This window comes from Emys orbicularis, chromosome 16, assembly GCF_028017835.1.
Source record: "Emys orbicularis isolate rEmyOrb1 chromosome 16, rEmyOrb1.hap1, whole genome shotgun sequence".
NCBI classification, from domain to species: Eukaryota; Metazoa; Chordata; order Testudines; family Emydidae; genus Emys; species Emys orbicularis.
Window position 1 is genome coordinate 6,358,816 of NC_088698.1, and position 13,346 is coordinate 6,372,161.

Genomic DNA, 13,346 nt, shown 5'->3' on the forward strand with positions numbered 1-13,346 from the left:
CCCAACAAAGAAAATAACAGAACGCCACTAGCTGTCACCTTCAGCCCCCAACTAAAACCTCTCCAGTGCATCATCAAGGATCTACAACCTGTCCTGAAGGACGATCCCTCACTCTCACAGATCTTGGGAGACAGGCCAGTCCTCGCTTACAGACAGCACCCCAACCTGAAGCAAATACTCACCAGCAACCACACACACAACACAATAAAAACACGAACCCAGGAACGAATCCTTGCAACAAAGCCCGTTGCCAACTCTGTCCACATATCTATTCAGGGGACACCATCATAGGACCTAATCACATCAGCCATACCATCAGAGGCTCGTTCACCTGCACATCTACTAAGGTGATATATGCCATCATGTGCCAGCAATGCCCCTCTGCCATGTACATTGGCCAAACCGGACAGTCTCTACGCAAAAAAATAAATGGACACAAATCAGACGTCAAGAATTATAACATTCAAAAAGCAGGCGGAGAACACTTCAACCTCCCTGGTCACTCAATTACAGACCTAAAAGTCACAATTCTTCAATAAAAAAATCTTCAAAAACAGACTCCAACGAAAAACTGCAGAATTGGAATTAATTTGCAAATTGGACACCATTAAATTAGGCCTGAAAAAAGACTGGGAGTGGATGGGTCATTACACAAAGTAAAACCTATTTCCCCATGCTAATTTTTTCCCCTACTGTTACTCACACCTTCTTGTCAACTGTTGGAAATGGGCCATCCTGATTATCACTACAAAAGTTTTTTTTCTCCTGCTGATAATAGCCCATCTTAATTGATTAGTCTCATTATAGTTGGTATGGAAACACCCATTTTTTCATGTTGTGTGTGTGTGTGTGTCTGTGTCTGCGTCTGCGTCTGCGTCTATCTTCCTACTGTATTTTCCACTGCCTACATCCGACGAAGTGGGCCGTAGCCCACGAAAGCTTATGCTCAAATAAATGTGTTAGTCTCTAGGGTGCCACAGGTACTCCTGTTCTTTTTCCTCTGTTGCTATGAGGGTTGTGCTGGGTTTGGCAGGGGATTCGGGTGGAGCAGTTGGGGAAGACACGGCTTACACGTTACTACGAGCTAGAGGTAGGGAGATAAAAGCCAGATCCCTGTGTGCCAGGGTATGGGAAAGGAGGCAGCCATCACCTCCCTAGTGCTTTTGCTGTGAGTGCGGATGGGGAAGTGTGTGTATCACCGTCCTGTCTCCAGAGCCCAGAGTTTGCTCAGGGAAGACCCAGCCCTGGCAGCTGTTTCGGCAGAGGAAAGTGGGGGTGGGGGGTGTCCTTTTTCACGCAGGGAGGCTGCTACGCCATTGCCGCATCATCGCTTGGCTTCCTCAGTCACCATGTCCGGCAGCTCCGTCAAGGGCTGGGGGTTGGGTTGAACCGCCTGCACCGTCTCCTCCAGGCTGCTGCTAGGGAACACCACGTAGCGGGCGCTCACATTGCGGGACGTGGGCTCACGCAGGTTCTCTTTGCTGTGCCAGATGCCGTAACCAAAGTACACCAGGAGGCCTGTTGCAGCAGAGAGAGAGAGAGAGAGAGTTTGCTTTAGCAGCAAGGCAAAGGCGCTTGGAGGAGAGGAGCAGAACTGAGCAGTGTCTGACTCAGCCAGGGTGGGAGGGAGACACCCATGCGATGGAGGCTCTGACTAGGAAAGGGACGGAAAATGAAAGCAGGCCCAACACCAATGCTGCAGGGCCCCACCAGCCCCCGCCCGCCCACTCAACCAGCTGGCATTCGCCATGGCCCATTGTCTATGGTCCTTCCACCAGTTTCAGACCATGTGACAGTATCACTTCCCATCTCTTTATAATGGCCCTGACCATCGTAGTATCCACACACCCTGCCGGAGAGTTAAAACCAAAGCCTCAATAGGCCACTGGCCTGATTTCCCTCCTTACTTCCCCAGACCAGCCAGGGCCATTTCCCTGATTTTTATTTTTTTAAACCCAAGACAATTTTAATTCATTTTCCCACTGACAGCGAGATGCATTTTATCAAACACTTGGCCTACAACTCCCTAGCCAAGCTGCATTCCACTCCGCCAAGGCTTTTTATAATAAACAGCAGGAGATTCTTGATTCTCTGCTCTAACAGCCGATCGCTCCCTTGGTTCCGACGCCCCCTGGGCAGCTACTGATGCTCTCTTACCCTTTGTTCCACTCTGTTCTGAGCGATGCAAGTGAGGCTGGTGGTTTGGCGATTGCCAGGGTCATACATTTCTTTTGGGAGATCAGCTCTGCACTTGCTTTTGTCCCTTCCTCATCTCCTCAACAGCCTTTGGCTAGTTGGTGAGAGCTGCCAGTTGTCGGATAAGTTCTTTAGCGAGCGGCTTGGCAGCATCGGGGGCAAATCAACTGCTCAGCTTTCCCCCAAGTATATCCTTGTCTGCGTCCGACTCCCTAGTCCTTCAAACATCGTTCTCCAGGCTTTGGTAGAGGGACCTGTATGACCCAGCCCAGCATCACCATGGATGGCACCAGCTCCTCAGCTTAGAATGGGCCTGCTTCTCAGGGGAGGGAACGTCACTGATTGGCCACCGCCTGAACTCACCTAGGATCAACCAGATGGAGAATCGAAGCCACGTCATGTAGCTCAGCTTCAGCATGAGATAGATGTTCAGGAGAATACTCAGCGCAGGAGTGAGCGGCACAAGTGGTATCTGCAAGGAAAAGAGCAGCCAGTGATAAGGAGAGAACACGCCTACGACAGTCACAACTAAAGGTACGTCTATACTTACCTCCGGGTCCGGCGGTAAGCAATCGATCTTCTGGGATCGATTTATCGCGTCTTGTCTAGTCGCGATAAATCGATCCCGGATCGATCCTGGAAGTGCTCGCCGTCGACGCCGGTACTCCTGCTCCGCGAGAGGAGTACGCGGAGTCGACGGGGGAGCCTGCCTGCCGCGTCTGGACCCGCGGTAAGTTCGAACTAAGGTACTTCGACTTCAGCTACGTTATTCACGTAGCTGAAGTTGCGTATCTTAGTTCGAAGTGGGGGGTTAGTGTGGACCAGGCCTAAGGCTGAGCTCACACATTCAAAGGACATGGAAGGGTGGACAACTGCTGAGAACAATTCTTCAAATGATATTGACCTATGACCTTTCCCCTGCTTGCAATGAGTATAATGATATAGGGGTATATGATTGACCTTAATGTTTTGAGTATCAAAACATTGACACTCAATGCCTCGTTGTCTTGATGTTTTGCTTACTAGGTTGAAACAGACCTGGGGGGCAAGCAGGTGAACATAAGCAACTGGGTTACCAGATTTGCTATATTAAGGATTTGTTGTAGAAGGCCTAATAGTAGTAGTTATGCTAAAGGCTGGGTTTTATTTATGATAGTATAGGCCTAGAGGAATATAACTTTCGGTCATAATTTTGCACTCTTCTTCACAGAAGGTAAGCAGGAGACCATGAAAGGGACAGGGCAAGACTTCTGAAGAAGGGAGTTCAGGGTGGGTTTGGTCTTTAGGTTACCAGGCACTAGGTAGGTAGTTAGACCACATTGATGCATAGGAATCGTTAGGAAATAACAAAGAGGATTGATGCAAATGGTTAATATTAGGGCTGTCAAATGATTAAAAATATTAATTGCAATTGCAGTTTTAATCACACCGTGAAACAACAGAATACCAATTTAAATGTATTATAAACATTGTGAATGTTTTTCTACATTTTCAAACATATGGATTTCAATTACACAGAATACAAAGTGTACTCTGCTCACTTTGTTATTTTTTATTACAAATATTTGCACTGGAAAGAGATAAACAAAAGATCTTGCTTCAACTTGCAGATTGCACTAAGGGGCATGCGAATGTTTAGCATATCTGGCATGTAAATACCTTGCAACGCCGGCTACAATTGTGCCACACGAACGCCTGTTCTTACTTTCAGGTGACGTAAATAAGAATTGTGCAGCATTATCTCCTGTAAATGTAAACAAGCTCATTTGTCTGAGCAATTGGCTGAACAAGAAGTAGGACTGAGTGGACTTGTGGGCTCTAAAGTTTTACGTTGTTTTATTTTTGAGTGCAGTTATTAAAAAAAAAAATCTACATTTGTAAGTTGCACTTTCATGATAAAGAGATTGCACTACTGTACTTGTAGGAGGTGAATTGAAAAATACTATCTTGTGTTTATCTTTTTTTACAATGCAAATATTTAATAAAAATATAAAGTGAGGACTGTACACTTTGTGTTCTGTCTTGTCATTGAAATCAATATATTTGAAAAATGTAGAAAAGCATCAAACAATTTAAATTGGTATTCTATTATTGTTTACCGGTGTGATTAAAACGGTGATTAATCACGATTAATTTTGTTAATCGAGTTAATTTGTTTTGCGTTAATCGCTTGAGTTAACTACATAATATTAATTATGCTTAATTTTGGACATTCAGAGCGCCACAGATGGAGACGAAGGTGTCATAGATGAAGAAGAGCTCTGTGTAACTCAAAAGCTGGTCTCTCTCACCAATAGAAGTTGGTCCAATAAAAGAAAAGCTGCACTTTAGCCACAAGCCCAGCCTTCCTCTACTACAGACATTATTGTGCAAGGGCCATTCCAACCTCCCCCAGGCCACAGCAACCAATGAGAATGAAGGGGGCAGATGGCTACCTGAAAGGTCTTGGTGCTCTCCTGTTGCTCATGGACCCAAATGAGAAGCAAGCTGAGCAGAAATCCCAGGCTGAAGAGCAGCAGCAGCAGGGAGTAGCTCCAGGTGGGCAGGTGAAGATGGGTGTTGCCAAATACCAAGATGGAGCACAGGCATATGGCAGACACCATCAAGGTAACCACGGCAATGGTGACCACCTCCCCAGGGTAGAAGTCGCTGAGGAACTCCAGGTAGGGCTCGAAAGCTGCCTTAAGCTGCCCTGGCTCCCGGTGCACTTTGGCTTTGTCTGTGCCCACCAGCTGCAGCTTGTCCGAGAAGGATTCGTATTCCTTTAGCTCGCTGGGGCCAGCCCCCTCGTTGGGCCCAGGACTGGGCTGGCTCCCGGCAGGCTGAGGGGGAGCTGCCGACTTCTCCTGCTGAAAGCGCAGCACAATGATGCTGGCTGCAACGAAGGTGTAAGCTTGCAGAGTGCCAATGGACAGGAACTGCACCAGGGCCTCCAGGTCGAAGATGAGGGCCATCAGAGCCATGAGCACCCCAAACACCACAATCCCGATCACGGGCACCTGCGTGCGGGGGTGCACTCTGGAGAACACCCGGAAAAAAAGCCCATCCTCCGCCATGGCGTAAACAATTCTGGGGAGGGAGAAGAGGTTGCTCAGCAGAACCGTGTTCATCGCTGGGGGGGAGAGAAGGATAAAGAAAGAGAGAGAGGCCACAGGGTCAGAGTCACGCACCCGAACCTGCCCACACCACCCCAGGGACCAGAGTTGGCTCAGGGACAAGGCAGCAGTGCAGTTCCTGAGCTCATGTGCACCTGCCAGTGAGTGTGGGGATCTCTCCCATGAGGAGGCCACGGTCAGGCTCATCTGCTCATTCCAGTGGAGGCCATCGCTCCTCAGTGGTTTTCCAGGGAGCAGGCACATGGTAGATCCAGGACCCTGGAGCCCGAGAGAATACTTTGCCATCGGGAGAGATTGCCTGGGGGTAGGAACTCCATCCAGGACTCTGCTTCATTCCCAGGGTCCCTCAGCCCCGGGACAGACCAACAGGCACCCCAGACAATGGGAGCAACTCAGAGGGGAGGCAGCCTCCAAGGAGATGGAGCTAGCACCCAGCATTTACTATCCCCATAGTACAGCCGGGGAAACGGAGCAGAGCAGTTAAGTGACTTGGCCAAGGTCATGCTGCGAGTCAGTGGCAAACCTGGAAATGGCACCCAGGACTCTGAGCACTAACCAGTAGCCTGGCAGCTATGACTCAGGCCCTGGAAACGTGCAGTGCATAACCCGAGATGTCATTTCTTTCACGTACCCTGCCAGAGGACGCAGGCCTCGCTGTTAGCCCAGGGACTGGGGCATTGGGAGTCTGGACCTGAGGTTTCAGCCTGTCCATACTTACCACAAATGGAACCAGCAGCTACTATAAACCCTGCCCACGAGTAACCTCTTCTGTAAAACGCATCTGCCAGGGCAGAGTCAGGATCCAGAGTGTGCCAGGGCACCATCAGCGTCAGCACCATGGACACCAGTATATAGGCCCCCGCGGCCAGGCCCAAGGAGATGGCTATTGCTCTGGGAACAGCCTTCTGGGGGTTTCTGGCTTCTTCACTGGAGGCTGCTATGACGTCAAAGCCTACAAAGGCATAGAAGCAGGTGGCCGTGCCTGCCATGATGCCCGACAGTCCATACGGAGCAAAGCCACCTTCCTGGGCACTCCAGTTCTTGGGTTCTGCGAGAATGAATCCCATAATGAGGATGAAGAGGATCACACCCAAGCTGATGGCCGAGAACACATGGTTAAGCCAGGAAGATACTTTGGCCCCAAAGGAGATGAATGCTGTGGCTATCAGCAGGACACCTGCTGCCAGGAAGTCTGGGTAATGTGCCAGGAACGGTACCTGCCATGTGCCAACGTGGGTCTCGGTGAAATTTTTTATTTTATGACTAAATATGGAATCCAGATAGGCACTCCATGCCCTTGCCACCGCAGCGCCCCCGATCATGTACTCCAGGAGCACATTCCAGCCAATCAGGAAGGCCCAGATCTCGCCCATGGAGACGTAGGTGAACATGTACGCGGAGCCTGTCTTAGGCACCCGGGCACCGAACTCGGCATAACAGAGAGCTGCCAGCAGAGAGGCAAAGCCAGCAATGATGAAAGAGACGACGACGGCAGGGCCAGCGATCTCCTTGGCTACTGTGCCCGTGAGGACATACAGGCCAGAGCCAACCATTCCCCCTATGCCCAGCAGCGTCAGGTCAACGGTGGAGAGGCATCTATTGAAGGTCGTCTCCATCATGTCATCCTCCAGAGTTTTCACCCGGTTGAGTTTCTGGCAGAAGCGGGTTAGGTCCGCAGAGCGAGGCAGCCGGCCCGCCATCTCAGACAGACAGCCCCGCCCGCAGCAGGGACGGCAGAAGGACAGGGAGGGTCAGAGCAGCGTGTCGCGCAGAAGTCGCCACGTCAAAAACCTAGCGAGGAATAAAGCAAGCATGAACCAGCCCCTCTCTCCCCCACACACGTGGCCCAAACACGAGCCAGCCCCTCTCCCTCCCTGCTCCCCACGGCCACACTTTAACTAACTCAGGTCCAGCAAGCACTAGCCTGGCTCTCGATTGCGTAACACACACATCACATGACCAAGGATACTTCTCTCCAAACTCCCAACAATTACCAGCAGGGGGCAGGCGGGTGGCAAGGGCTCAGGAAGGTTTCCAGCCGAGCCCCTACGGTCCCAGACTCAGGCCTGCCTTGGTTGTTCCTCGAGGAACCACACCGGTTATGGGGAATTGTGTGTTATGGCTGTACACTGCAGCCAGGGAATCCAAGAGAAGTAGGGAAGAAGCAATGATCTATTAAGATGTACTGGTGTTCTATCGGAAAGTCCCTTCCCAGGAGGATTCCTGCTCACCCAGGAGTGCACCTGTCCTTTGTTAACAGGCCACAGAATTGAGTCCATATGTGTATCCACAAAGCATTTACACGGGAGCCCATCACTTCTTTGAAATGGGTATTTTAGGCAGAGCTGGTAGTATCACCTCTAGTAAAGGCTGACTGACGCTTTCAATGATAAGACCATTTTCAGTTGCATATCACTTTGCCAAACATTAAGGGTTTGGGCTGAAATTCCCAGTGCTGGGTGTCTACCTCAGCCTGACTCTTTTTAGAGGTTATCAGAACATGTTCAGCTGTTTCTGAGCACAAGGTTAAGAGGAAAAAAAATACACTGTTTTGCCTATGTGCATAAAAACCCCTACAACTATTTCACTGCGAAACTCTAGCCCCTCCAGGCTCTGAAGCAGGGCCTGACATTTGGCAGGGAGGTTACCCTATAGTCAGGGATGTGCCTTTTGGTGTCCCCTTGAAAACTTTCCCAAATTTGGTACCATTTTAAGCCTTTAAGATTTCGGTTCACACAACAATGCTCAGTAGAGACTGGCAGCATTAGTATCTAAGAAACCAACTGCACTGAGCCTGCACCGTTCCCTCCCGCCTCCTATGTGCTGACCAGACTGATCATATTCTGTTCCCACAGAGCATGCTCCATCCCAGGACAGTGGGGGCTCAGCAGGACTTTCCCTCTAATCCCTCCTCCCAGCTGCTGTGGGGACAGGCTCAGGACAAGGCAGCAGCCTGGCTCCAATACAAAGGGTGAAGGAGCAGAGGGGCAGGGGCTGGAGGGGAGGAGGAGGAGCAGAGGGGATGGGGCAGAAAGGGCCTCAATCATTAGAGGACACTCCCCCCCAGAACCTGTAACTGAACCCAGGATTTCATTCCTCTGCTGTTAGCCAGCAGCTGTGAAACCCATTGGCAAAGTGTCTGCCTCATCCCTCGTTAGCGGATGGTCCCTCAGAAGCGAAGTCTGTTAACGCTCAGAGGTCTGTGCTGTGCATCTAAAGGTTCCAGCTCTGCTGGTGACCCACGTGCGGAGACATATGGTCCAAAATGAACAAACAGAAATGTTATCGTGGCTTTTTAAAAAATTATGAAATTACATTTTAAAAAATGCTGTTTCAATACACGGAGTCACGCAGTTTCTCCCGTGCTGAATGTTTAGTGTATGTTTGTTCCTCCATTTTTTTAAAACTGCAGCTGAGTAAAACAACCAGCCTTGGAATTGGTGATTTACAGCAACTAGCAGGATCAGCTCCCAAACAGATGCTGAGGGCCTCTGGCTAGCCCGGTCCTAGGGGAGGAGCTGTGCTATGTGCTTTGACGTGTGTAACCCACACACCTCCTGGGTGTGGTGTCTGTCCCATCGAGTGGCACGGAGACCACAGAGAGAGAGATTAATGAGTCTGCTCTACAGCCTCAGCTAACAGCCATATGGCTTTTAGCTCTCGCAGTAGAGGCTTATGCACTAAGCTCCAGAGACCCCAGTTCGATCCCACCCACCGACAACCGGGCTCTGTTACACAAGGATATCTCAGAGATCTTTCTGGGCAAAGCACAATTCAGGAAAGGAGAAGACAATCTACAGATGGTGGCTGGGTGCAGGGAGAACGGATAAGGGATGAATTAGGCCCCGCTGTGTCTAAGCAGAAAATGTATCAACATTCCAGGTAGACAGAGTCACAGGTTTAAGGTTAGAATGGACCCCCAGATCATCTCATCTGACCTTCTGTATAGCACGGGCCACCAACCCTTCCAGCCACCCCCACACCAAACCCAACAACCAGAATTAGACCAACATATTACAGACCCCAGGAGACTAGACTGTGATGTGCCACAGGTAGAGAAGAGGAGGGACCAAGGGTGAACCAATGCCCCAGGCAAGGGCACGGAATCAATTTAGTGAGATATGCTGAGATCACGCTAGCAACTGACCCACACCCGATGCTGCTGAGGAAGATGAAAATGCCCCAAGGTCACTGCTAATCTGACCTGGGGGAAATTCCTTCCCGATCCCAAATATGGTGATCAGTTAGACCCTGAGCATGTGAGCAAGACTCAATAGCCAAGTCCTGAGAGAGAATTTACAGAACCACCTGAGAGTACTGGCCCATCCCATCTAGGGTCCCATCTCCAGCTTTGGCCATCTCTGATGCTTCAGAGGAAGGATCCTTCCCACCCAAAACACTGGAAGTACATTCCTTTCTGGTCCCTACAGGTGACCAGCTGAAGTCCTGACGCACAAGATTTTAGGAACATAAGACATGAACTGGAAGAGACCTCCATGGCTGCTGAGTCCTGCCCCCATACCACAAGTAACCCCATCATACAATCCCACTCATAAATTTGTCAAGCTCTATCTTAAAACTAGTTAGGTTTTTTGCCCACATAGCTTCTTCTAATTTCAGACCTAAACTTGTTCATAGCCAGTTTATCCCCATTTGTTCTTGTGCCAACATTGTGCTTTAGCTTAAATAGCTCTTCACCCTCTATAAAGTTTACCCACTTCCACTCCCCCCTTCCTCCCCGATGTAATTATAGAGCGCATTCAGATCCCTCTCAGCCTTCTTTTTGCAAGGCTAAAAAAGCCAAGCTCTTAATTTCCTCTACTAAGACAGGCTCTCCATTCCCCTGATTAACCTAGTAGCCCTTCTCTGCATCTGTTCCAGTTGGTGTGGGGGAGGTTGGGTTTTAACATGGGTGACCAGAAGTGTACGCAGTATTCCAGAGGAGGTCTTACCAGTGCCTTGTACAATGGCATTAATACTTCAATAGCTTTACAGGAAATGCCTTGCCTATCCATCCGAGGGTCACATTTGCTTTTTCACAGTCACGTCACATTGGCGGCTCATAGTCATCCTACGATCAACCCACGTACCCAGGTCTCTTTCCTCTTCATCACTTCCAACTGAGGAGCCTCCAGCTTGTAGCAGAAATTCTTGTTATTAGTCCCTAGCTGCATGATCTTGAACTTTGTACTATGAAATTTCATCCCACTGCCCTTACCCCAGTCCTCTAGGTCATTCGGTTCTTCTTATGTACCTAGTCTGATCCCCCTCTGTACTGATGGCGCCACTCAACTTTGTGTCATCAGCAAATTTCGTTCGCACTCGTCCTACTTCTTGTGCCAAGGTCCTTAATAAAAATATTCAAGACTGGCCCAAGACTGATCCTTGAGTAGCCTTCTGCCAGCCCATCATTCACTTTTTAGCACAACCCGTTGTCCTCTCTCCTTTAGCTAGTTCCTTACCACCTTACAATTCTTGTACCAACTCCCATCTTCTCCTGCTTCCCTGATAACGTAGTACTGTATCAAATGCTTTACTGATATTAGATCTATGGCATTTCCCTCGCCTAAAATATCAATTATCACAGAAAGACATTGGGTTAGCTTGGCACTGTCTTCCTTTGGCAAGCCCATGCTGCATTACCTTCCTTTTTCCATTTACGTCCATGTATTTAATTATTCTTTCCTTCTCAGTTTATTTTAAAGCCTTATGTACTATTGAGGTCAGACTAAGTGTGTTTCTCCACAACTGGACACCTGCAGCTGGCCCGTGCCAGCCAACTCGGGCTCACGGGGCTCAGGCTGCGGGGTGGTTTCATTGCAGCGTAGATGTCCAGGCTCAGGCTGGAGCTCGGGCTCTGGGATCCTGCAAGGTGGGAGGGTCCCAGAGCCCTGGAAGTCTACACAACGATGAAGCAGCCCAAGCTCCGTGAGCCCGAGTCGGCTGGCACAGGCCAGCTGCAGGGTTTCTTTTGCTGTGAAGACATACCCTGACAGGTCTATCATTGCCCAGATCACTCCCCTGCCCCCCTTTCTTAAGTATTACATTAGTGATTTGCCAGTCACATGGTACCACCCCCAGTTTGATCGTTTTATTAACATCCTTGCTACTGGATTGAAATGTCATGTGCCAGCTCTTTCAGTATTCTGGGATGGAAATTACTGGGTCCCCCCCAACGTGAGCACATTAAGCTCTTAAAGTGTTGCTGCCACCTCAGATGTGGTTTGGAATTGGCAAGGAAGGGAGGAGCACAAAGGTGGCCAGGTGCCGCTTTTGCACCTTCGTGATTCTGGGCGTGTCTTTGGGCCGCGGTTTGTTACAGCTGTAAACTAGAGCAATCCAGGGGCTGCCCTAACGTATGGTTACTGCCTATGGAGCCATCCAGCAGACCAGGACAGCCAGAGTGCAGTGCTCTGGCAATTCCCCTTCCCTCCTCCTCCAACACTCCTCTCCCAACATGCCCCTAACCTGGGGGCAATGAGAAGCCCCCCTTTAACATCAGTGGACTCCCCCGCCTTCACCAGGGGAATTCCTGTGCCTGGACTCCACCCCCTTTGATGCTAAACACATTATGTAAAGAAGTTAGCACATGGCCCAGAATCAGGGCATTGGCTAGCACAGCAAAGAGCCCTAGTCTATCGACCTTCTGAGCACGCTGCAAAGACCATTGTTCCTGAGCCGCTTGGAACTGCAGGTCACAAAGATCTTGGGTCATTCCCAGGTACTGGGTTACTGATGCAAATTACTGGTCAATAGTGGCTACTGGACTAGTCCACTTTCATCACACATTTCCAGAGTGTCAGGAGTGCGTGGGCGCCTCGTACTGAGGAACTGTATAAACCTAAACAAGTACAGTCAGGCAGGGAGGGGCCCTGTGCCACGTTCCCTAGATGATCATCACTGGCCAGGCCTTGGAGACAGGGCTGCCCCTTTCTTCACCATACTGCTGAGGTGGTGAGTGCAGGACCAGACTCAAAGTATGTCTGTACTGCATTCGTGCCCTGTGATTGCAGTATAAACATCCCCTCACTGTCCCAGCTCCTGCTGTGTGCCCTCCTCTGGTGTGCAACCCACACCCACTCCATGGGGCTCCGTCCCTCTCTAGTAGCGGCTGGCCCACATCCACAGGTTGAGGAGCCTGCTACAGCTTTGGCTAACAGAGACGGTTCTTTCAGCTCAGACAGAAGCGGTGCCTGCATTTAGAACCAGACAGCCCCAGTAACGGCAGTGTCGGCCACCCACTCAGGGAATCGTGTAACATCTTCTGCCTACTCTTCAACCAGAGACCAGCTTCTCCCTCTATACAGGGCCAGGCTGTCCCACCTGCCTGTCAGGCTCCCAGCTCCCTGAAGCCTCCTTAACCTCCCAGGACCAAACTACCTGTCCCCAAGCTCTCTGCCCCAGAGGGGTCTCAGTTCCCAACAACCCTCCATGCTCCCCCAGCCTAACTATCCCCTCCCCTGACTCTCAGAGCGACCCCAGCTCCTCCCAGGAGCCCTGAACCTGGTAGCTTCCTGACCATGGCTCCTCTCCACCCATTGATCCCAGCTGCTGCAACCCTAAATCCACTTGTTCAATCTGGGTGCTAGTTCACCCAGGCCCCACCCTTCATATACCCACTGGCTCCAGCTATTGGTCCCTTCATTCCAGCCTCCTGCTCCTCGGGCCTCAGCTTCTCCCCACCCCCTATTACCCACTGCCCCACTCGCTCCAGCCCATCAGTAACACCATCCTCCAGTTTTCTTTCATCTGCCCCAATTACTCCCCGCCCCAGGCCCCAGTTACTCTGCCCTCACTGGCTGCACTGCCCTCTGGGGGAGGGGGAATGGGGTTTTTCTCTCCCATCCTGCATCTTTTAGGGGTAGCCAGCTCCCTCTATCCCAAGGGACCACCAATGGAGCTTGACCGCTAGCCCCAAATCCTCTGGGAACTCCAATATTCAGGGGAACAGATGGCACCCTCCTCCCAGCACCAGGGCAAAGCCCAGCCAGCGAACAAGCCGGCCCCTCCTGCTCCCAGACAAGCAAGCTGGGC

At 50.5% G+C, this 13,346-nt stretch overlaps 1 protein-coding gene across 1 annotated transcript; it reads right to left on the reverse strand.

Annotated features, from left to right (window-relative positions):
• Nucleotides 1-1,324: 1,324 nt before the first annotated feature.
• On the reverse strand, nt 1,325-7,012 carry SLC7A4 (solute carrier family 7 member 4). Its single transcript, XM_065417838.1, has 4 exons — nt 6,031-7,012; nt 4,632-5,308; nt 2,560-2,668; nt 1,325-1,518 (listed from the first exon to the last, which is right to left on the reverse strand). The coding sequence occupies exons 1-4, from the start codon at nt 7,010-7,012 to the stop codon at nt 1,325-1,327; spliced, it is 1,962 nt and encodes a 653-aa protein (XP_065273910.1).
• Between the last annotated feature and the right edge of the window lie 6,334 nt (nt 7,013-13,346).